The sequence below is a fragment of the Lemur catta genome, chromosome 4, assembly GCF_020740605.2.
Source record: "Lemur catta isolate mLemCat1 chromosome 4, mLemCat1.pri, whole genome shotgun sequence".
Classification (NCBI taxonomy): domain Eukaryota; kingdom Metazoa; phylum Chordata; class Mammalia; order Primates; family Lemuridae; genus Lemur; species Lemur catta.
The window spans coordinates 14,074,023-14,099,085 of record NC_059131.1 but is presented as its reverse complement, the minus strand read 5'-3'; the positions used below and the strand labels follow the sequence as shown (position 1 = coordinate 14,099,085).

General features: G+C 36.6%; 1 protein-coding gene across 14 annotated transcripts in view; it reads left to right on the top strand.

The window, feature by feature from the left end:
- The window catches only part of PUM2 (pumilio RNA binding family member 2), a 91,258-nt gene extending 69,703 nt beyond the window's left edge, over nt 1–21,555 (top strand). For 8 of the 14 annotated variants that reach the window (XM_045549092.1, XM_045549093.1, XM_045549102.1 and 5 more), the window contains 8 exons: nt 5,585–5,852; nt 7,930–8,059; nt 11,434–11,568; nt 14,272–14,409; nt 15,032–15,157; nt 15,381–15,502; nt 16,004–16,196; nt 18,575–21,555. In XM_045549092.1, coding sequence (XP_045405048.1) covers nt 5,585–5,852; nt 7,930–8,059; nt 11,434–11,568; nt 14,272–14,409; nt 15,032–15,157; nt 15,381–15,502; nt 16,004–16,196; nt 18,575–18,706 — 1,244 coding nt within the window. In that variant the 3' untranslated portion in view covers nt 18,707–21,555. The remainder of the gene's footprint in view (nt 1–5,584; nt 5,853–7,929; nt 8,060–11,433; nt 11,569–14,271; nt 14,410–15,031; nt 15,158–15,380; nt 15,503–16,003; nt 16,197–18,574) is intronic. The other 6 variants (XM_045549103.1, XM_045549097.1, XM_045549104.1 and 3 more) reach the window with 1 other exon arrangement.
- The last annotated feature ends 3,508 nt before the right edge of the window (nt 21,556–25,063 follow it).

Below are 25,063 nucleotides of genomic sequence, written 5' to 3'. Positions count from 1 at the left end.
TTCTCCAAGCCTGTTGTCTCATAAGTGATATGGTGGAGATATGTTTGTTTCATAGATAATTAAGAGGATGGCATTCTCATACAGCGATGTTACAATAATGTATCATAAAATAATAGGGCAAACACTTGCAAGTTTAGAGAAACAAAGATTTTTACTTTAAATGCAGTGTATACGTGCAAAAACTTTTAAATTCTGAGAAAAATGAAAAAACCCCACACTTGTCATTTGCATATTAATCTGGAAAGAAATATTGTCTTACTATTCCTTTATTCAATTGTGATGATATTTCTATGTTTTATTATCTTTATTTCAACATTCACTGTTCGTGTGCCTGTACTTTATTATTTAAACATGTAATAGTATTTCAGCTAGTATAGGATTAACTTTTATTAATTAAAAATAGAAGACATTCATATTAGCTTCCTAGGCCTGCTGTAACAAATTACTATAACCAGATGGCTTCAAACAGCAGAAATTTATTCTACTCACAGTTCTGAAGCTATAATTCTGAAATCAAGGTGTTGACGGGGCCAAGTGAAGACCCTTGAAGGCTCTAGAGGACAGTTTTTCCTTGCCTCTTTCTACAGTGGTTGCTGGCAATCCTTGATGTTCCTTAGTTTGTAGACATGTTGCTCCAGTGTTTGCCCCCATTGTCACATGGCATTCTCTCTATGTGTCTCTGTATCCAGTTTTTCCTCCTCTTATAAGGACATTAGTCATTGGATTAGAACCCACCCTAATTAAGTATGACCCCATTTTAATTTGTTTACATCTGCAAAGACCCCCTTTGCCAATAACTTTACATTCACAGATACAGGCAGTTAGAACTTGAACATATTTTTGGTGGGGGACACAATTCTACCCTGTATTGTCTGGCCTCTTGTTTCCCAACTGTAGCCCAGTCTTAGCCAATTGGATAATGGGTAGAAGCTGGAAAAACTTGGAAGCACATAATACAACAAAATACCACAACTAATTGGCTTATATCATTTAAAAAAATGACCTTTTGGAGGGCACAGCTCAATACAGTACAGCATTTCATGCAAAATTTCCCTATTGCAGTGTCCAATACAGAGTGTTCAATAAATGGTTGCTGCCTTTTTAAAAGTTACCACGCACAGGAGGGTAACAAGGCCATGTTAATGTGCAGATGGTAGACTGAGTTAGTCTCAGGGATAGTTGCCTTTAAAAAACAAAGTAATAATTACTACATGCCACAGACCCTCAAGGTCTAGCACATAGTAATAACTATAAGTATTTAGAAATATGTAATCAAGATTCAGGTACATCTTGACAAGCACTGCTCTAAAGTCTTTCCCCCCACTTTACAACTTTAGGTTTTCCCACCAAACTTAAGCAACATGTAGATAGATGTAGTAATAAGTCAGATTATCCAAGGATATCACAGTCTACTCTGAGTTTCCAAATCCTATTTTTGGAAGGTAATCTGAGAGAAAATACTGAACTAAAATTATTAATAGACCTCTTTATGGGCTAGAAGTAACTAAAATTAATGCTGTAAAATAGACTGTCCTCATGTTAGACTATTCCCAGCAACTCATTCTGTGTCTTTGATTCCTTGCCTACTGCAGCTGACTGGTCATCTTCCATTATCGTCTCATTTATTTTCAGAGCCCTGCCTTCTGAAACAGGCTCTTATCTAGTGGCCTATATGTAGTTGTATCCTTTTTAGGACCCCAAATCTACTTTTCATTTTTATTTGAAATCAGTAATTGAAAACCTGTTGTAAAATGAAGCGTTATATTATCTTGATTCTAATTTGTTAATCCCCAAATACTGCTATCAGAATAGCCTTCCAGTAGATTGTTTTAAAAATAAAAGTTGTTCAAAAAGGGTAATTCAGTATGTCTTGAGTAAGGCTCAGGAATTTTTTGAATATATATACATATCTGATAGATTGAGTAGCTGTCATTCCAAATCACAGGGTGGAAAATAATGAAAAGTAAAGGCTAATCAGATTTCTTTATTTTTGGTTGTTTGAGTTGTTATATTGTTTTTCTTCCCTGTGTTTTTCCCAATACAATCTGCCCTCCAGATCCATGGGTTCTGCATCTGCAGATAGTCTTGGGATGCAGGACCCACTGATAAGAAGGGCCGACTGCAGGATTTGAACATCTACAGATTTTGGTATCTGAGCAAGTCCTGGAACCAGTCACCCACAGATATCAAGGGATGACTCTGTTTTTTTTTGCCTTTTTGACTTCTGATATTTAATAGGGAAGGATTCTAAAACAATAGACTTCTTAAAGAAATTAATGAAAACTTATAAAATCTTATTATTTCTACTAGTAAAATAATAAGGCATTTGCCTTTATTAAGTTGTTATGAGTAAATGTGAAAGATACTTTTGTAAATAGCATATGAGAGCAGCACACTCTTGTGTGATAAACTCTGGCCTAGGAGTCCTGGCTGATGGTGATGTGATGGTCCACATCGCTTTTAGATCATAGTGACCTTATCTGTGAAATTATAGTAGTGATCTACATTTCCTATACATATTCCTATTCAAATATGATTAAGAAGTAGTGAATGGTAGTGGGTACTGAATGATGAAGTAAAAGGGTCTGTTATCCATTTAATATAGTTTGTACAGAACATAATCTACTTTTAGACTACCAACAGCAGAAGTATGAATATGGGTGACCTGTTTGTCTTTAACTAATTTTGGAATAATTTTAGACTTATGGGAGAATTACAAAATTAGTTTTAAAAAAATCCAAAATACCTGTCACCCATGTTCTCCAAGTGTTATCATTTACCACATTTACCTTATCTTTCTCTTTCCTCCTCTCCCTTCCCCCAACAAAAGTTATTTTTTTCCTGATACTTTTGAAAGGAGGTTGCAGGCATAATATCCCTTATTCATTAATGTCAGTGTATGTTTCCTGAAAACAAGGATATTCTTTCATATAACCACAATTATCAAAGTCAGAAAGTTAACACAGATTTATTATTATCAAGTCAGCCAATTTTATTCACTTGTCAATTTTCTCACTCATGTCCTTCATAAGAAAGGGAGGGAGGGAGATTGATTGATTGATTTGGGGCCCACTTGAGAACCGCACATGACATTAAATTGTCACAGCTCTATTTTTAATATTGAACTGTTTCTCTGTATTTTATGACCTTGACGTTTTTGAAGAGTATAAGCCCATTTTGTGGACTGTTCCTCAAATCTCCAAACAGGTTTTGGGCAACCTGCTTTCAATGTGTAGACAACCTAATTTTAAATGTTTAATCTATATTATAAATTAGGTTTCATTTTGCTTATTTAATTTGTAAGGAATGGTATCCTGCCGTGGATGAAATTAATTTTTCAGTTTTATAAATAAGACCAATTAGCCTTCTAGAATTGAAAGTCTGAGATTTTAAAAACTAAATGCAGTTTAGCATTATTAGATGATTGTCACACAGAGGCACATCAGGAGTTTGGTGTTGGGAGTTGATAGAATCAAAGAATATCTAGATATGGGAGAAATTCCCACTAGACATTGGTAGGATTCTTGGAAGGTACCAAATCAAACTGGTTTAGACATATCCTAGGGTAAGTATGTATATTGAATTTGGTGTTGACAATCTTTAGCGCATTAAGGATAAGATTAGGCCTTATGTTTGAGGTGATGATAAGCAATGGCATAGAAATTGTAATGAATAAGGGAGAGAAGATGAGCACTTAGGGTACTACTAGGAAATTTGTGTGAGAAATAGGTTTGAGATAATGACTTGAAAACTAGGTTGAAGGTTTTAGAGGATGTACTCTAGCAGGATGCTGTAGGTTTTTATCATGAAGTGATATCACCAAATGGCCTTTGAAAGGAAAAAATATAATTGATATGTATAAAAACAGATTGCAATGATAAGCAAAACACCCTCACCCTACAGAAAGGACAGGGATACTAGAAAAAACCCTGTGGCAATGTGTGGGATTTGATGCTATTACCCAATTATAGTAGTATTTGTAGAAGTCATCTGATGTATTGTTAAAGAATCAAATGGGCTAGTGATCATTTATTGTTATGAACAATTCTTGAAACTACATAAACAGAAATAATGGGGAGTTGAAGAATTGGCAGTAGTGAGATAGTGTATTGAAACACTGAACTCTTTGACATTTTGAATATCATACGTGGGTGCTGAGATAGTTTACGTAGAACTGGAACAAACAAGAATTTGTTGTTAGTGATTCTGGTGTATAAGACGGTTATTAAATTACACGCTATTTACAAGATCTTTCAGAACTAAACCATAGGCAGTTGATGCTGTATAAAATGTTTGTGCCCTCTAGTTTTCATTTAGTAAATATTTATCATGCACCCACATACTGTCTGCTAGATGTTATTGTAGACACTAGATATCTAGCATGTAATTGAACATAATATTATGACACATTGGAGAAGGAGTTGGGGATTCAAATAAATAAATGTATGATATAGTATATAATTTGTTGTATAATGAAGAAAAATAAAGCTAGGGCAGTAGAGACAGAAAATAAGAGGAATGCTCTAACTCAGTTCACCCTTCAGGATTATAACTTTTACTGCTCCCCTGTCCTTGTAATTCTTTTTGGCCTTTAATGCCTCTGTATAGCTTTGCACTGACAGTGTGTCCTTGGGATCATCCATACCCTGTGGCCTGGATTGTATAATAGCACTATTCCACATAGAGTTAATGGTATAAAGCTGGTGGTTTTTGTTTGTCTGAACTACTAAATCTGCATTTTGCGATTGTGGTTAACATTTTTCTTTTTTAAAAGGACACTGTCAAGTACTTTTAAACTGTTATTTGTAATAAAAATAATATCCTGCTTGTATTTATTTTTTCTGTTGGATTGCCCTTTAATTTTCTTATTTATAATTGAACATAAAGAGGCTTTTTATTCATTTGTCTTAAATGATTAAGGCTATAGAAATAATAATTGCTGTTTATTACTACTGTTTCTTGTCTGCAAAATAATAGCATTTTTATGGCAAGTATTTTCAATAAAAAATTTAAAAATCTTTTTAAAAAATAGTGTGTAATTTAGATTTACTTTAATATGGCTTTTTATAAAACTTCAGTCAGTGGGTGAACTAAAATGATTTGTCTTTACGTAGAAGTATATAAGACTTAATACATTTTTATTATTTTCCTCAAAAGTACAGATTCAACACATTGTTATTTTATTAACAATGCAAATGAATTTCAATCACACTATTTCAATGTGTGCTTAAAATCTGAGTTTGCTAGCTACTTAAACTTGCTTGTTAACATAATTGAAAATTCTGTTGGTACTTTGAGTATTCTGGTATTGCCTTGAGTGCATATGATACTAGATCTTGTAATTACACTTTAAGCTGCCAAAAAACAAATAAGTTTTTTTTCCCCTTGTGTTTTCTAGTCTGTTTTTTTCATAGGGCCAAATACATTAAGTATATGTGTGAGATTTTCTCTTCCAATTTTAATTTCCTGTCATAACAAATAGGAATTAGTGGGAGAATATTTCTTTATTGACTGAATTTATAGTTTAACTGTTATGAGGAACAACTTTTAAAAATATTTGCTGACCACAGCTGCTTTGTTGTAGGAGGACTGACAAATGGTAGTGGTCGATATATCTCAGCAGCACCTGGAGCAGAAGCAAAATATCGAAGTGCTTCAAGCGCTTCCAGTCTATTTAGCTCCAGCAGCCAGCTCTTTCCTCCTTCTCGGCTTCGGTATAATAGGTCTGATATTATGCCTTCTGGCCGCAGTAGATTATTGGAAGATTTCAGAAACAACCGCTTCCCAAACCTTCAACTTAGAGACTTGATTGGACATATAGTTGAGTTTTCTCAAGACCAGCATGGTTCTAGGTAGGTGATATTTTCTACCATGTTTTTTATGGTGTCCCAGTTTTCTTCTATGAGAATATTTTTATAATGAAAATATAGTAGTGCCTGTTTTTTCTGTTATTTTGATTACATTGTTTCTGAATGACATTTATGCACTTGAGTGTCCTGATGTATAGTTTGTCTTAAAAAAAAGAGACAATGTTAAATGCTTTTGCATTGCTTTATAGGTTGGTATTCAAGGTGACTTGGCTTAGATTGAAATAATTCACATTTCTTATAGGAAAATTTGGTGCCTTTTTACATTAAGTAGATATAATGCTTGATACATGTGAATTAGCATTCTCAAGATAGGAAAATAGAATACTAACACATTTAGTAAATGTAAGATTTTTTGTGTGTGTGGTTTTAAGGGAAACCTCAAATTTTTAAAAAATTGTAAATTAGATAGTTGCATACAAATTTTACCTCCCTATATAGTCATGCATCATTTAACAATGGGGATACATTCTGAGAAATGTGTCATTATACAAACATAGAGTATACCTATACAAACCTAGATGGGATAGGTTATACACCTAGGCCATATGTTACAGCCTATTGCTCCTAGGCTACAAACCTGTATAACATGTTACTGTACTGAATACTGTAGGTAGTTGTAACACAATGGTAAATATTTATGTATCTAAATGTAGAAAAGGGTCCAGTAAAAATACAGTATAAAAGATAAATGGTACTCCTGTATAGAGCGCTTACCATGTATGGACCTTGCAGGACTGGAAGTTGTTCTGGGTAAGTCAGTGAATGAGTTTAAAGGGCCTAAGGACATGACTGGACATTACTGTAGGCTTTATAAACCCTGTACATGCAGCTTACACTAAATTTATGTAAAATTTTTCTTTTTAATAACAAATTAACCTTAGCTTACTATAATTTTTTTAAATGAATAGCTGATAACTTTTACTTTATAAACTTTGGAATTTTTTTAAATTTGTTGAGTCTTTTGTAATAGCACTTAGCTTAAAACACAAAAACACATCGTATAGCTATACAAAATATTTTCCTTCTTTGCATCCACATTTAAGCTTTTTTCTATTTTTAATTGTTTTTTGTTTTTTTTTTTAACTTTTGTGTTAAGAACTAAGACAAAGACACACATTTCCTAGGCCTACACAAAGTTAGGATCATCAGTATCTTGTCTTCCACATCCATGTCTTATCCCACTAGAAGGTTTTCAGGGGCAATAACAAGCATGGAGCTGTCATCTATGATAACAGTGCCTTCTTCTGGAATACTTTCTGATGGACCTGCCTGAGGCTGTTTATAGTTAACTTTTGTTTTTTATATGTAGAGGGAGTATACTTTAAAAAGTATAGTAAATAAATAAACCATAACATAGTTGTTTATTATGATTATAAAGCATTATGCACTGTATGTAATTCTGTGTGCTATACTTAAACAGCTGGCAGCACAGTAGGTTTGTATATATACCTACATGACCCCAAACACATATTGGTCAAAGTCACTGGTCATTAGGAATTTATCAGCTCCGTTTTAATCTTAGGGGACCACCATAGTATATGTCGCTCTTATCATTGATCAAAACATTGTAGTGCAGTGCATGACCGTATTTGGAAGTTCCTTAAGAATAGCAAATGAACCTTGCATCACCTATAGTGGCTAGCTTAGTTCGTTCATACTGGGTGAATTTTATTTCTTTTATTATGTTCTAGAAGTAGATATTTAATAATAATGTGTACTGTGAAAAATGAACAACCAAGTAAATTTTTATAATTTTCTTTTTCTTTTTTTATGCTATAACCAAACTAACCCAAGAAAGATTAAACATCTTTATGTCCAGGTTTTGTGTTTGTCTAACTATAGTTATTTTAAGTTAAAGTGTTACAAAGAAATGTTCTTACAACCTTTGTCCTTTTGGTTGTAAACCAACAGCCTACAGTATATAGTGTATTAATACTATTTTTGGAAATAATTTGTGTAAACATGTGAAAGGGGGGAATGTAATAGTCAAGTAAGAGAGAGATTTGCAGATCTTGCTTTCAACTTATTTTTATGCCATTTAAATTTTTTTCCCACATAGATTCATACAGCAAAAGTTAGAGAGAGCTACTCCAGCTGAGCGACAGATGGTATTTAATGAAATTCTACAAGCAGCCTATCAATTAATGACGGATGTTTTTGGGAACTATGTTATACAGAAGTTTTTTGAGGTAAGCATTCATGCACATTTGTGTGTCCATGCAGCTATATAGGTAATGGTAAGAAAAGCTCTGAAAGTTCTATAACAATAATTTCCTACAAAAATAGCTATACATCTGGGAGAAAATATTTACAAATATGTATCTGGTAAAGATTTTTTTTTTTTTTTTTTTTAATGAAGGGGGCGGGGAGGGCTGTGGGGAAGGGTGTTCAGTTGTCTTGTTTGGTTTTTTTGTTGAGACAGAGTCTGACTGTCGCCCTGGGTATAGTATAGTAGCATCATTGTAGCTGACTGCAACCTCCAACTCCTGGGCTCTAAGCAGTCCTTCCTCAGCCACCTGGGTAGCTGGGACTACAGGCATGTCCCACCACGCCAGGCTAATTTTTCTATTTTTGGTAGAGACAGGGTCTCTCTCTTGCTCAGGCTAGTCTCGAACTCCTGAGCTGAAGTGATCCTCCGCCTCGGCCTCCCAGAGTGCTAGGATTACAGGTGTGGGCCACCGCACCTGGCCTGTATCTGGTAAGGATTTTGTATCTAGAATATATAAAGAAATCTAAAACTCAACAACAAAAAGACAGATAACCCAGTTAAAGAATAGATAAAGGACTTGAACAGACATTTGTCCATAGAAGATAATACAAATGGCCAATAAACCATGAAAAAATGCTCAACATCCTTAAATCAATAAGGAAATACAAATCAAAATCACAGCAAGACAGCACTTTATGCCTACTATAGGATGTAATTTAAAAAAAAAAAAATACCAGGCATGGTGGTTCACACCTGTAATCCCAACTCGTTGGGAGGCTGAGGCAGGAAGATCACTTGAGGCCAGGAGTTTGAGACTAGACTGGACAACATAGGGAGACCATGTCTCTACAACATAAAAAAGTTAAAAAAAATAGCTGGGCTTAATGGTGTCCAGCTACTTCGGAGTCTGGGCAGTAGGATTGCTTCACTTGAGCTCAGAAGTTGGAGGCTGCACTGAGCTATGATCGCACCACTGCACTCTAGCCTGGGTGACAGAGTAAGACCCTGTCTCTGAAAAAAATTAATTAATAAAATTTTAAAAATGTAAAACCATGTAAAATGTGTAGGTGAAAGTGTGGAGAGATTGAAAACTTTGTACATTTCTGGTGGAAATGTAAAATGGTACAGCCAAAAAAAGGAATTAACATGCTATAACACGGAAGAACCTTGAAAACATTAAGTGGAATAAGCCACAGAAGGACAAACATTATAGGGTTCTACCAGTATGAAATGTCTGGAATAGCAAATTCATGGAGACATAAGGTATTATAGATTAGGGCTTCCCAGCGGCTGGAGGAAAAGGGGAATAGAAAGTTATTGTTAAACTCATTTCTGTTTGAGGCTGTGGGAGAGAGTTGGAAACAGCAGCCAACAGCAGTGATGGTTGCACAACAGTGTGAATATAATTAGCACTACTGAAATATTAGATTAAGTATGAAATGTCCAATTTCCTTAAGTACTAAGTTTGACAGTTAATATCTCAGACATTTCACTTTGACACTTGTTTCATGTTTATTGTGAAAGTACATCGTCAGTCTTTCAAAGGCATATTTTGGCTTGTGGTTATCTTTCAGATATTTTTAGAGCAATTTTTGTGAAACCATGCATAAGTCAAAAATTCCTGTTATTTTTTAATATGAGTTCCATCATGGAACCAATGCAGTGCAGACAGCTCGAAATACCAAACAAGTGTATGGGAAGGATGTGGCAAATGAGCCACATGGGTGACCTGAGACCAAGGTGGATGATGAGCTGAAACCCACAGTGAAGTGAATCCATCTCAACCTATGTGTGAATTAGCAGCAAGGTTCGACATTATTATTATAACTGTGGGGCCATTTGAAACAAATTGGCAAGGTACAGAAACTGGATAGATGGGCTCCACATGAATTAAATGAGTGTCAGAAATCATCTCAAAGCTCGTTTTTCTTAGCTGTCATGACATAAAGGCAATGTTATGTGTGATAAAAATGGATTTTTTCCCGACAATCACAAGTGTTTGATTCAATGGTTGGATAAAGACGAAGTGCTGAAACACAGTCCAAAACCAAATACTCATCCAAAAAGCTAATGGTGTCTGTTTGGTGGTCCAGCGCTGGTATTATCCACTATAGTTTCATGAAACCTGGTCAGGCAATTACAGCGGACGTGTTCTGCAACCAGTTGGACAAAATGATGAGGATGCTTGCAATTAAGCAGCCTGAGATTGATCAATAGAGACAGGCCAATCCTCTTGCAAGACAATGCTGAACCACGTGTCACACAAATAAGGCTGCTCAACTACAGAAGCTGGACTTAAAAACTCTCTTGTAATCCACCGTATTCACCAGACCTTGCACCAGCTGATTACCACTTCTTCCAGGCTTTGGATCACTTCTTGCAAGGAAAAATATTCCATTCTCAACAAGCTGTGGAAAACGTCTTTTGCTACTTCATCGCCACTTGCTCTCCAGGCTTCATTGCTGCTGGCATAAAAAAGCTACCATTAAGATGGCAAAACTGTGTCAGTAGTTCAGTGCATACTTTGAATAATTGTACTGCTTCTTGTTTGAGATATAATAATCTATACTTCTGATTTGAAATTGGACATTTCATATTTAATGACCTAATACATATTTTAAAATCGTTAAAATGACATTTTATGGAGTATACATATTTTATCACAATAAAAAATTTTTTAAAGGTAAGCATGAAATGAGGTTTATTGAGGAGAAAGATAGGATTATAGAGCAAGAGCAAGATAAAATAAAAAATTTTAAATATATGAGCCTACTTTAAATGAAAAGTTTAATATTAATCCTGATGAATATTTGAAAATTAAAGTCTTGGGAGTAAGTCTTAGGTGAACCAGTTAATGAATGATAGTCTTTATTTGGATTTGTAGATGTGGTTTATCTTATAACTTAGCAAATTTTTAGATAAACATCTGTGTTATAACAGATTTTCTCCTCAATTACATCAGAATATAGTTTGAGAATTGTCTGAGTGAGAGAGTTTTAGTGGCCTGAATATATGGCTCAGAAGTTTATATATTAAAGATGGGGATTTTGTTTGTTAGGAGTGAAGAATGAAGGTGTTTACTTTTAAAGGTGGTTGATCTATAGTAACAAGGAAATTTCAGCTAGTATGACTTAACCCCCAAAAAGTAGCAAATTTATTATTGCAGTCTATGTCTAAGTCTGTCTGAATTAGCTACTTCCTGAATACTTACCCAAAGTAAGTATTCTCCCTTCATAATTACCCAAAGGTATTATTTTAAAAACAGATTCATTGGGCTGCAAACACTGTCGTATTCAAGTTTAGCAAAGTAATGTTATGGTCACTTTTTATTAATATTATATTCTTTTCTGTCAGTTTGGAAGTTTGGATCAAAAATTAGCCTTGGCTACTCGTATTCGTGGTCATGTTCTACCCTTAGCCTTGCAGATGTATGGCTGCCGTGTTATTCAGAAAGCATTAGAGTCTATTTCATCTGACCAGCAGGTAATTGTAAGTTAAGACAAAAATTTTTGTATTATTTTATTCAATTTTTAAATTATTTATCTTGGAATAATCTTGAAATGAATAAATATTTCCACAACTAAACTAAAATATTTTTAAATGTCTCAAATAGCACAATACTAATTAAAAGTTACAAAGCAGATCATTTCTAAATGAAGGTATTTGAGTACATACTATGTGCCAAGCAGAATACTAAATGATGGCTGTTTTTACTATCTCTTATTTGATTTTCTGTAATATCAGAATGCATTTTACTATCTCCAGTGTTTATTTGGGTTGTATATAATGTTTCTGTTACAAGAATAAAATGGAGTATTACTCAGCCTTAAAAAGGAATGTAAAAATTTTTTTCAAGAAGAATAAAATTTTTGGCCAGGTGCAGTGGCTCACGCCTGTAATCCTAGCACTCTGGGAGGCCGAGGTGGGAGGATTGCTCAAGGTCAGGAGTTTGAGACCAGCTCTGAGCAAGAGCGAGACCCTGACTGTACTAAAAATAGAAAGAAATGATCTGGACAACTAAAATTATACATATAGAAAAAAATTAGCCAGGCATGGTGGCGCATGCCTATAGTCCCAGCTACTCAGGAGGCTGAGGCAGGAGGATTGCTTAAGCCCAGGAGTTTGAGGTTGCTATGAGCTTGATGCCACAGCACTCTAGCCTGGGCAACAGAGTGACACTCTGTCACAAAAAAAAAAAAAAAAAAGAATAAAATTTTTAGCAGCAAAAGCATTACTGTATGCCAGTTATATATATATATATAAAGTTTTTTGAAATCTAGCTCAACAGAAAAGTAACCTCAGAATCCTCTTAACAAGATTTATAATTTTTTGAGAGAACATATAAATTAAATGAGAAATATTTTGTGTTCTTGGAAAGTATAAATATTTTAAGTCAATAAAGGATTGATGCAAATCCAACCATGTATTTGTGGGCCTTTTTAGGGAGGATAACTGATCAAAATATTTGTTACAATTATTTTAAATAGAGTAGAATATTGAGATTAGGGAATGAGAATAAATGCTGATCCACCAGATTTTTAAAATATACTGTGAATCAACACTAATTATTGGTGTTCTTACACAAGAATAAACAGATTTTAAATATGAAATTAATAACCCCAAGTAGATACTATTTTCTATACATGATTTATGTATTACCATGAAAACAAGCGTGAAGGAAATAATTATTTCTTAAAGATAATTGCAGTTAATATTATAGAGAGATCTGCTTGACTCCCATACAATAAAAGTAAATTCTAGAATTAAAAACAATAGTATTATATGGATGGATGGTTACGTATGTGTACATGTATATACATTAATCAGAATGTTAAAAATCTGTGAGAAAATACAATTATTCCTCCAGAGAAAATCTTGAGTTTCAGAATAATTGGAGATATGTCACAATGGAGAAAGAGAAACAAATCTGGTTACTTAAAACCATAGAATTTCTCTGCCACATGTGTCAAACTGGTATAGATATTTTAAATGTCTTTGATATTTAAACATGTAAAGCATTGGGAGTAAGTCTTGGGTGAACCAGTTAAGGAATAATGGTATTATATTTATTTGGATTCTTAAGTGTGTTTGATTTTGTGATTTAGTCTATTTTAATTTATACCTAAACATCTGTGTTGTAGCTTAGTAGGATTCTTCCCCGATTATGTCAGAATGTAGCTGAGAGTTCTTTGGGTGAAAGATACTTAAATGTGAATTCTTTAGACTAAGTGTGTGTGCTCCATTTCTCCACGGTACCATTTTTATTGCTCTAATTAGGCACATAGATTATTGTATTAATGATAAAAACTAGGAAGTTCTTTATTATAAGAGCGTCAAGAAGAACAAAAATGCCCAACAATAATTTCTTCCCTTACAGGAATTATTGAGATAATATGTGACAATCACATAAACCATATGTGCTCAATTCCTTACTTTTTTCCATGCACTTGATAGACTTGTGCAGCCATTAAAAATAATTCCTTTGGAGGGGATGATAAGTAGGGCAAAAATGTAGAAGTCTGAATTAGTTATATGAGTTTACCAACTGAGAACAATTACTGGATATATACAGTGAAGATAGCTTAAATAGAACAAATTCAGCACCACCAGGTTATTTCAACATGTATTATTCACATTATAATCCTGCAAAATACATTTTAGTAATTTTTTTTTTTTTTTTTTTTTTTTTTTTTGAGACAGAGTCTTGCTCTGTTGCCTGGGCTAGGGTGCCATGGTGTCAGCCTAGCTCACAGCAGCCTCAAACTCCTGGGCTTAAGCAATCCTCCTGCCTCAGCCTCCTGAGTAGCTGGGACTACAGGCATGTGCCACCATGCCTGGCTAATTCTTAGTTGTCCATATAATTTCTTTCTATTTTTAGTAGAGACGGGGTCTTGCTCTTGCTCAGGCTGGTCTCGAACTCCTGAGCTCAAACAATCCGCCCTCCTTGGCCTCCCGGAGTGCTAGGATTACAGGCGTGAGCCACTGTGCCTGGCCCATTTTAGTAATTTTTACCTTCAATGGTTTCTACTAATTATACTTCAAGGAAAAATACTTTAAACTTCCATATATTAAAAAAAAATACAAATAGAAAATATTTTTTGAGTACACTTTGTTCCCAGGCCAGTTAGTATTTTTAATTTGATTATGTTATTTATTGAGAGAATTATTTAAATGGCATCTTCTCTTTTACAGAGTGAAATGGTAAAGGAGTTAGATGGTCATGTACTCAAATGTGTGAAAGATCAGAATGGAAACCATGTTGTACAAAAATGTATTGAATGTGTTCAACCACAGTCACTGCAGTTCATCATTGATGCTTTCAAAGGACAAGTAAGATTGACTTTTGGCTTCTAATTTGTTAGGACATTATTTTAGAATTTTGAAAGTAACACATTTGTCGTAAGTCACAAGATAATACACAGCACTCGGATATAAAAATAGGAGACAAAATAGTAAATGTGCATTAATTTCTTCCTCTTTCTAGAGTTAGTAGATAGCTTCATTTTTTTGAACCTGCAAAATGTAGAAATACAAGTTATAATCACATTACTTTAAGAAGTAAAGGTAATTGCTATTAGAATGTAAACCAAACAGTGTTTTCCAGATTTCCTCATGGAGGAGGAGGAGGGAAGAAGACTTAAGACTGTATAATAATGCAGAAAATACATAGTAATTAATGGCATTTAATTAAATGTTAACCTACCTTCTCTCTTCTCAGCCATTCATTAATCTTCTGGTTAGGTTCCTTTAGATCAGAATACCTTTAGCTCCTAAATTGAGCGCTCCCTCCTCCCACATCCCAGTCTTTGCTAACGTGGTGGTCATATTAAATGTGAATCCATCACCCTTCTATTTTCGGCTAATTCCAGGTGTTGTCAAAAACCTCTCTGCCTCATAAAACTGTTTAAAAATGTGAGAGAATGCAAATAATAATTTTTTACATTTTATTAAGGTATTTGTGCTTTCAACTCATCCTTATGGCTGCAGAGTAATTCAGCGCATCCTAGAACATTGCACTGCAGAACAGACCCTACCTATCTTAGAAGAACTCCACCAACATACAGAACAGTTGGTACAGGTATAAATTATCTAATAATTTGAAATGTTTATATATATTTGGAAATTTTTCTGATTTTTTAAAAGAAATACACTATTAAATATTATAGAAAGAGTGAGACAAAGCCTGTTCTTCTGACTATACTATAGGATGTTTAGATAAAATTATTAGTATCTTTTTAAAGAGTAATCATTATTCTTAAGGAATGACTTAGGTGAAGTAACTTTTAAATATTTGTCCTTAGGATCAGTATGGCAATTATGTTATTCAGCATGTACTGGAACATGGTCGACCTGAAGACAAGAGTAAAATTGTTTCCGAAATCAGAGGAAAGGTCTTAGCCCTGAGTCAACACAAATTTGCCAGGTATTGCTGTATTTTCTAATTCCAGGGCTCAATTCTTTGAATTTCTTGGCTTTTATTAGTAAGCACAAAAATGGATGTAGACATCATTGAACCTACAGTCTTTTTTGGTGGTGTTAAAAAGCACATGCAGAACATTGCTTTTACTTTTTTAAAAATCTATATAACAAATTTATTTTGCCCACATAATACTATTTTTGAAGTCTGTATTTAAAAAATCATTTATCTACAAGACCTGTGAGGAAATGCAAATTTATTCAGTACATGTTCTTGAAAGTCTCAGAACTTACTACTGACGTAATTGCCTTTTTAAAATTATAATTTTAATATGTAATGTCCCATGATGCCAATTTCTGTTTTAAAAGCAATTACAAGACAAGAGAATCCCATCTTGACTCTTCTGTTTACTACTGCATCAGAGTAGATTCTTGATTCCAAAAGTCAAGAAAATTTTGGTAGAAAGAAAGAATTAACAAAATCTTGCTTATCTACTTTAATTTTTAGCAATGTAGTAGAAAAGTGTGTTACTCATGCCTCCCGTGCTGAGAGAGCTTTACTGATTGATGAAGTTTGCTGCCAGAATGATGGTCCTCACAGTGCCTTATACACCATGATGAAGGACCAGTATGCCAATTATGTGGTTCAAAAGATGATTGATATGGCTGAACCTGCTCAGAGAAAAATAATCATGCACAAGGTAATATATTGATAACCTGATTTATCTGTAACTTCAGGCTACAAATTTAATTTCCCTTGGATTTAATTTCTTCATGTATTATAACTGGATAAAAAATTAAAATTGATGGATAACTTTGGCAGATGTTGGTATGGTTTACCCTTTCATTAAATTCTTAAGATAATCATATTGATTAGTCATCTGTTTACCAATGTTTAGCATTGTTCTTTCTTCCCCCATCTTATTCAAATATTCAGTTATCCCCCGAGGGGTTGGTTCCAGGAACACCCCCTCCCCGCCCCCATGGATATCAAAATCCACAGATGTTCAAGTTCCTTCTTATATAAATGACACAGTATTTGCATATAACCTATGCACATTCTTCCATAGACTAAATCATCTCTCTGTTAGTTATGATACCTAATACAATATAAATGCTATGTGAATAGTTGTTATACTGTATTGTTTACAATACAGGAAGCAATGACAAGAAAACAGTCTGTTTAGTACAGACTCGACTTTTTTTTTTTTTTTTTTTTTTTTTTGAGATGGGGGTGTCTCACTATATCACTGTATTGTTTAGTCTGGTCTCGAATTCTTGGGCTAAAGCAATCTTCCTGCCTCACCCTCCCAAGTAGCTGAGATTATAGGTGTGTGCCTTCTTTTGTTTCTTTCTTTCAATTTAAACTTAAAACTGTTAACTTCTTTCTTTAAAAAAAAAATATGTGTGTGTGTGTGTAGTTTTGATCCACGTTTGGTTGAATCCATGGATGCAGAACCCAACCCATGGGTATGGAGGGCAGACTACACTTGATTTACTAATTTACTATATTACATGGGTGAACATTGACTTTAACATAATACATTTTTCTGAAGAGAATTTTGTGTTGATTTCTTTTTGGGTAGCACTAACTCCTAATACTTTCCCTTCATACTGTTTTCTCTCTGTATCATCCTACTAGAATCTAATGCCTCTTTAAGAAAGAAATCATCTATTGCAATAGGAAGACTTAGTATTAAAAAGAATACTGAAAGAAGTAACATTTTGAATACTCTTGCTCTTTTTCTAAATGTATTCCTTTAGGAAACATGAATGAAGAACATAACCTGTTTGAACCTCACCTCATTTAGAAAGTGATCTCTTAAGATCGCTTCCAGCCATAAACATGTTTTGGCCTTCTGATTTTTAAAATTCATCTTTAATTTGATGTACTAAATTTTCCACCTATTTTTTTACTTTATCATTTCTGCTTAAAAGTATACATACAAATAATTTTTAATCTTATTTTTTAACAGCTACATTATTTATTTAACCAATAACATATTTATGACATTTGGATTGTCCCTAATTGTTATACATAAGTAGTGCTTTATACAAAAGCTTCGCACAGTTATTTTGGTAGAATAAATTTCTGGATGTGAAATTGCTGGGTCAAAGCATTGTAAACATTTTATGTTTTAATAGATGCTGCCAAGCTGTGCTCAGAGTATCTTGTACAAGTTTAGACATCTATCCAGTATGAGAATTGTGCCTATTTTACCATACCCTCATCAGTGCCAGTTATCATTACTTACAAAAACTTTGCTGGTCTGGCAGAAGAGATAATGATAATATGATTCCTTAAAAATTTAATAGCTCACTAGCACCAGGTGTGGTAGCACATGCCTATAGTCCCACCTACTCAGAAAGCTGAGGCAGAAGGATCGCCTGAGCCCAGGATTTGGAGGCTGTGATCACACCATTGCAGTCCATCCGTGGTGACAGAGGAAGACCCTGTTTCTTCTTCTTTTTTTTTTTTTTGGACACAGAGTCTTGCTCTCTTGCCCAGGCTAGAGTGCCGTGGCGTCAGCCTACCCTCACAGCAACCTCAAACTCCCCGGCTCCAGCAATCCTTCTGCCTCAGTCTCCCGAGTAGCTGAGACTACAGGCATGCGCCACCACGCCCGTGTAATTTTTTCTATATATGTATTTGTAGTTGTCCAGATAATTTCTTTCTATTTTTAGTAGAGACAGGGTCTTGTTCTTGCTGAGGCTGGTCTCGAACTCCTGACCTTGAGCAATCCTCCCAGAGTGCTAGGATTACAGGCGTGAGCCGCAGCGCCTGGCCAATCCTGTTTCTTTAATTTAAAAAAAAAAAAAAACTTTCTTGCTGTTTAGAGTCTGTTTGCATGTGACATAGTTCAGACTTAGTGGTTTGTTTATTCTTTGAACAAATATTGAGAGCAGATATTTGGAGGGATTGAGATTGATTTCCTTTTGCAAAAAGTAGCTTGCTTTCAATTTAAATTTTTTAATTGCAGTTCTCTGTTACCCAGATTTGGTTGCACTTTTTAAAAGAGTCAAAAGAGCGAGAGACTAAAATAACTTAGATTTCTTAAGCAGATTATTTGTTTTTCAGATTCGACCTCACATTACTACTTTGCGCAAATACACATACGGGAAGCATATACTGGCCAAGTTGGAAAAGTATTATTTGAAAAATAGCCCAGATCTAGGGCCTATTGGAGGACCACCAAATGGAATGCTGTAAAGGAACAAGAGAAAGAAGATGATTTAACCATGTGAAAAGAACGTTTCTTTTGTGAATTATCAAAACACAACTCAACTATGAATCTTCAAATTTTTTTTTAAAGCAAAACTATTTATTGACTTTATTCATCCATTTGTAAATTTTTTAAGGTTCTTGTGTATATTAGGGGGGTGGGGGTGGTAAATGATAAATTATATTCAGCCCTGAGTGGAGACCTATCAGATTGGATTGCTGGCAAAGCACAGAATGCCTGTATATGATGTAACTGTTTCAAAAAAAAAAAAAAAGCTGTCACATATTTTGTAAATTTTTACCTTGTAAAGTCACAAAAATAGTTTTTAAAGGAAAAAGTACAGTATTCTTTTAATAAACTGGCTCGCAGTCTGGTAGGTCTACAACCCCATAGCACAACAGGTTTATAGAGATGTAAATAGAATTATAGTCCTTATTTTTTTTTCTTTTGCGTGACGTGATGCCTTTTATAACAGATTAACAATCAACTGCATAAATATTAATATTTTAAAAAGCAAGTTAAGTTGTATTTTGGTAATTCACAAACTATCATGCAAATAAAAACGCAGCAAGAGAAGAATAAAATGATTTGAGATGAAAAGAACCTAACATTATTTACAGTGGACGTGCTGTTTTAATACAAATACTGCCCTAAAATGTCTCTGGCAATGTACAGAAATATTGTATATACTTACATATGTAATTGTTGTAAGAGTTAGAAAAAACAAAATCATGGTGACACTTCCATGCAGTTAAGTGCACTAAATGAAAAGTTAAGTCACATATTAACTTTTCAGTTTGGTTTGCAATGAGAAAGAGTGGAAATTTGTATTTTGTTTTGCTTATAGAATTACAAAAATATGTTGAGGAAGTGTTGAGCTTTATTTTGCTTTTTCATAGTAGATGCAAAAAGTAGGAATCAGATAGAGGTAAAAAGGGGCCACTGAAAAGTGAATTTGATAGCTCAACATTTAAGCATGATTACATATACAGATAGCTTTTTTTGCTTCCTATAAATATATGCATTGTGTGTGTAGTAATAGGTGTAAGTTTACACTTTGAAAGCAAATCTTGTTTCGATGTTATTATAAAAGCCTTGCTAATTTAGTAGTGACACCTTCCTTGGTTGTACAGGTGTACATTTGTAAACCTTCATGCTGTAAATGGAATTTGTTTTATCTCTTTGGGAAACATTTGCATTTTAGTGTACATTTATGTCCCTGCCCTCTTTGACCTGGCAATATAGTGTTGTATAATGTAAATTTATTTCTCCAAATTGAGAGTGATTTTTTAAAAATTTTTTATCTTTATATGGTTTAAGAAGTATGAACCAGCTTTCTTTTTATTATTGTGAGAAACATTTTGTTTTATAACATAGTTGTCGACTCTGTTAATATGGACATGCTAGGATTTGGATCACTTTCAATTGAAGTCAGGGTATTGTGCATAATAGAAAGTATTGGACTGAGATATTTGGTTACCATGGAGCCAATGCTTTTTCCATCTTATTAAATGTGATGTGACTTTTTTCTTTGTACAGAAGAGTACTGTATTTTTGAATAGCCTATTCCCAAGTAAGAGCAAATCTGTATGATACCATTTTTTCCTCTGGACATAAACATTATAACAGTAACATGATGTACATTTACAAGCGGCCTTATGTACATTTCCCAACAATCTTTTTAAGGCAAAATTGTGACCATATGTGTATAATTAAAATCGTTTTTAATCCTTTGCCTATGAAAATATTTTGGAAAAAAACTTGCTGTGTATATTCAGTTTCTGAAAGATAAAGAAAGTGCTTTGTATTTTGTTGAAGTCAGTATTTTGTATAAACATTTATGTTAACCCATTTATGTTTAGTGCTGAAAACTAAAATGAACATGCTGTCAGTTGAACATGGAAGAGATTTTTTACTAGAGGTCTGCAGAGGAAAAGCAGTCCTGAGCACAATATTGAATATAAAGGTTTTATCACTTAGCTGTTCATATCATGAACCTAAAAATGGCATAAAGTTTGGGGTGCCAGGCATACTCCTTCATGTTTGATGTTGAGTTATTCTAGTTTTCTGACCCAACATTCCTTGGTGAGGCCATTAAATCCTGCCACCTGTCATTGTTCCTTCTTGTAGTCACTGGTTCATCAGCATGTCCCAGTCACAGTAGCAGTGCTTCCCCTACCCCACACAAAGCTGCTCTCTTCCACTCTTTCCTACCTTGTTTTGCCAGCCTTAGAGTGTCTTGGCCCCTTGTCAAAATTTTGTTCCCAGTATCAGCCCATGGTTTCAGGATCAAAGCTGTCCTTGTTGGATATTGGTAATAACTAACCTGTCTTTGTACAGTTGAATTCCTAGTCTTCCCTCATTCTTGCCCTCTGTTGGCACAAGCAGTTAAATCTCTGCAAATTTAGAAAATGGCAATTCTAGAGAATATTACATTTGGAAACTGCACCCTCTGGGGTCCTGATATTCCCATGTGTCCCAATGCTGACAACCCAATCTTCCCAATACTCTTGGGCCTATTCTAGAAAAACCCATTCTTGTAGAAATGTTACGGTCTGCCATTTTTGGTGTCCACTCCAATCCCACCTTTTAGGAAGTTAGCGTGAAATTTTGGTAAAATCTGAAAATGACATTTCAGATTAAAGAAATTTAATTGGGCAAAAACACCTAGGCTTTACTCTTGAATGTCTCCTTTCTGATATGAATTGTTTCTGGACCAGTTTGTCCTAAGTCCTGGCTCTTATTGGTTCATATGAAATAATGTTAACTTCACTTCTTTGTATATTATGTATAAATTAGAAAATGAAAAAAATGTGTGAATAACGTATGAAATAAACCTGGTCTTGTGTTTTTCTCTAGATAAAATAACCCTCTGTACCTCAATTAAGATCACCCATTCAAGTTTACTCTGACTTAAGGAAAACAATATCCTGACTGCCCACAGAACCTTGGAGCTAAAGAGTTCTTAACTCTGAGAACTTTATTACAGGATGGATCCTACAGGAAGTTCAATATTAAGTAGGGTTGTTAGTGAACTTTACATTCATATGCTGTACATAAATTTCTCTAGTTTCTATTATGTTCCAGTCACAGAACTTTTAAAAAATATATATTTACCAAGAACTTAAACCAGATAAAAGTCTTATCTTCTATCTGGTAGTGTAAGGGAAAGAAATTGGCTAAATGAAGATTTGATTCAAAGTTTCTTGGACAATTAGAGTACAATGGTTCAGAGTTTGGGTTCTGGAATTAAACTGCCCAGGTTCCAAACGCTAGCTTCCCATCTGTTAGGCAAATGGTTTCATCTTTTAAGTCTTGGTTTCCTTGTGTAGATAAAGGAAATGATACTGACCTGCTGAGATCATGAGGATTAAAGAGAACATGCATGAAGTGCCATGGCAAGTGAGTACTTGCTACTTGTTAGCTAACCATGCGACTCCTGTGCATCACTTGGGGTTATTAGTAACTTTATAAACAGCTCGATTCAAGTTGTAGATACATTACTAAGTTATACGTAGATTTGCTCTGTTGTGTATGAGCTGCCAGGATGACGAGAAAGGCAATGTGATGGAGAATCTCAATCCCTCCCTCCCTCACAGAGACCTGGAAGCCGCTGAGGTTTTGTGGAGGTCAGACAATCGTTCAAGACCATCAATCAATCCCTGCCATTCCTCACATCCATCCTTTCCATCGTTTTCACTGGCCAGTTTGGGAGCCCTTGCTGCTGTGATTTTGTAGTAGTAAAAGAACAGGACTGCCAGCAAGTCAGTATTTTGCTGAGCATTTGATTACAAAGAGCTACCTACGATTATTTCTAAATGTCTGCTTTTTTTTAGAGGCGGGGTCTCGCTCTATCAGCCCAGGCTGGAGTGCAATGGCTCGATTGTAGCTCACTGCAACCACAAACAACTAGGCTCAAGGGATCTTCCTGCTTCAGTCTCCGAGTTAGGTAGGGCTACAGACACACCACCTGGCTGTAGAGACAGGGTAGTTAAGTTGCCCGGGCTGGTCTTGAACTGGCCTCAAGTGATCCTCCTGTGTCAGCCTCCCAAAGTGCTAGGATTATGTGTGAGCCACCACACCCTGCACAGATGTCTGCTTTGGGAATTGAGCCATAGTTGTAGTCAAGTGAGGAAAAAGCCCTCTGTGGGTCCATCCAACTGATGCATCATGAGTTTCACCTGAAGAAACCCACAGTAACACTCCTTAGTAAAGCTCTGCCAATTTGGCTTATAGCAAGGAAAGCACTGAATTAAGAAAAATTTGCCTGTTGGTGTTCTAAACCATTCCCTCTTGGCCGCTGCGTGGACAACAAAGTTAAGATGACGGAGGCCTCCCCAAAGCAGTCGGTATTTAGAAATCAGAACCCAAGAGGGTTTCGCCCTACACAAAGCACAGGATTCCACCCTCATAGAAGATACAGAATATTGCCCAATAATTCCTTATGAACATGGCCATCTATGACTCCTAAAGGAAGTCAAGGGTTGAGAGGATCATGTGCCTTCCCTCCACACACCTCTTGGGAGCAGGCCTGGTGTCCCGCAGTTGAGCAGAAGACGCCGTTCACTTCAGGGCCGTGTCTTCGCTGTGTACAGAGCACCTAGCTCATGGTCAGACGGAGCTTACTGCAAGAATGGCAAACACTGGAGGGAAGCCCGCGACAAATCATCCCGTGACCAGTAAGATCATGTTGACAACGTTAGGCCTCACTTATTTTTTGGAAAGGCAGTAAGCCTGACGAAAAAGAAATACCCTGTCTCAAAAGCTTTAGATGTAGACAGGAATCAAGATCTCAGAACTAAGTTGTGGCGGAGAGCACTGTGCGAGGTGCCTTGGGCTGGGAAGGGAAAGGCAGAGTGAGGAGGAGGGGAGGGCGTCATCCACTGAGCACCTCCTTTGTGTCAGGGGTTAACGCTAGGTGCTGGGGTGCAGCCCTCAAAAAGCACACATCCCAGTGCAGGGAGACACAGAATGAGGTCCTTGAATATAAGCAATAATGTGATTAACACAGGAAGTCATGACAGAGGCTGGGGCAGAGTGGCCAGAGCGGCCGTGGAGGGCGGGGCGGCGGCGGGAGCGCACAGTCCGCGGCGCGATCGCAGCTGGGGCTCCCAGGGCCAGGGCCGACCGCGCCCTCTAGCCTCACCCCCACCCCCACCCCCACCCCCAGGCCTTTTATGGGAGGAAGCCTTGGAAAGCCAGGGCTCCCAACACCCGGAGGGGTCTTCCCCGACAGGGGTTAGCAGGAGACCTCGCGATCATCCTGGAGAAGAGCAACGTTCGGGAACCCTCCTCTCGGCCCCTCTCCCTCCTTCCACAGGCGGTTCCGGTCTGGGCCGTGGGGTGGGAGCTTGCAGGGCACCTGTGATCTCAGGGCGGTGTCACCACCAAGAGGTTGGGAGGGTGGCAGCTTCGTCTGTATTCCGATCCCACTCTCTCCCGAGTAGAGTGGGAACTAGGGAAGGGACCTGGAAGCCGAAGCTGTCCCAGGATGAGACAGCTACAGACACTGAGGGGACAGCCTCCGGGTGGGCTCACTCCAGAAAGGGGCCTTCGGAAGCCGCAGGCCCGCCTGGGTGACACCCTGCGCTCTCCCTGCTTCAGTTTGTTCACCTGAGCAGAACCCGGCAGGGCTGCTGGGAAGGCTGCCTGGGCGCAGACGCAGGAGGACCGCCACCTCCCGGGCTTGCGCGGAGCACCCGGTGCCCGCCCTGAGCCGCGCCCGGGGGTCGCCGCCGCCCCCGCCCCCCGCCCAGGGGCGCCCCCTGCCGGCCTCCCCGCCAGCCGCGCGCGGCAGCTGCAGCGCACCCCAGGGAATCGCTCAGGCTCCAGAAAAGTTCTTCCTATAATTGCTTGGGGTTGATCTTTCCAAACCGGATTATGCCAACACGCCCTGCTTTCCTGAACAAGGAAAGAATCTCTACCCACCACCCCCGTGGCTCCAACTGCCATTCATTATATGACAGCCTGTAGCTGTAGCACATACCCTGTCTATCCTATCCCACCATAGCTCAGCCCTAATCTCTCCCCTAAGATCCGAACCTCGAAATCCCGCAGCCTGAAATGCAACGTCTCCAATCGCGTGTTCCACTGACCCCACGTCCCCTGTCCGGAACTCAGCCCACCTTCTTGCCCACCCCTTCTTTTTCTCTGCCTCTGTCACTTCCCTTCCTGAACAAATCGTCCCCAAAGCCATACGTGGGGGCGACTAAGTAAAGTATTACTATCTCTCAAATATTGCATGAAACACACAAAAAGTATATATTCATCTGCAGTTCAAATTTAACTGGCATCCTGTGTTTTTATTTGCTAAATCTGGCAACCCCACTGCCTACCTCTCCGAG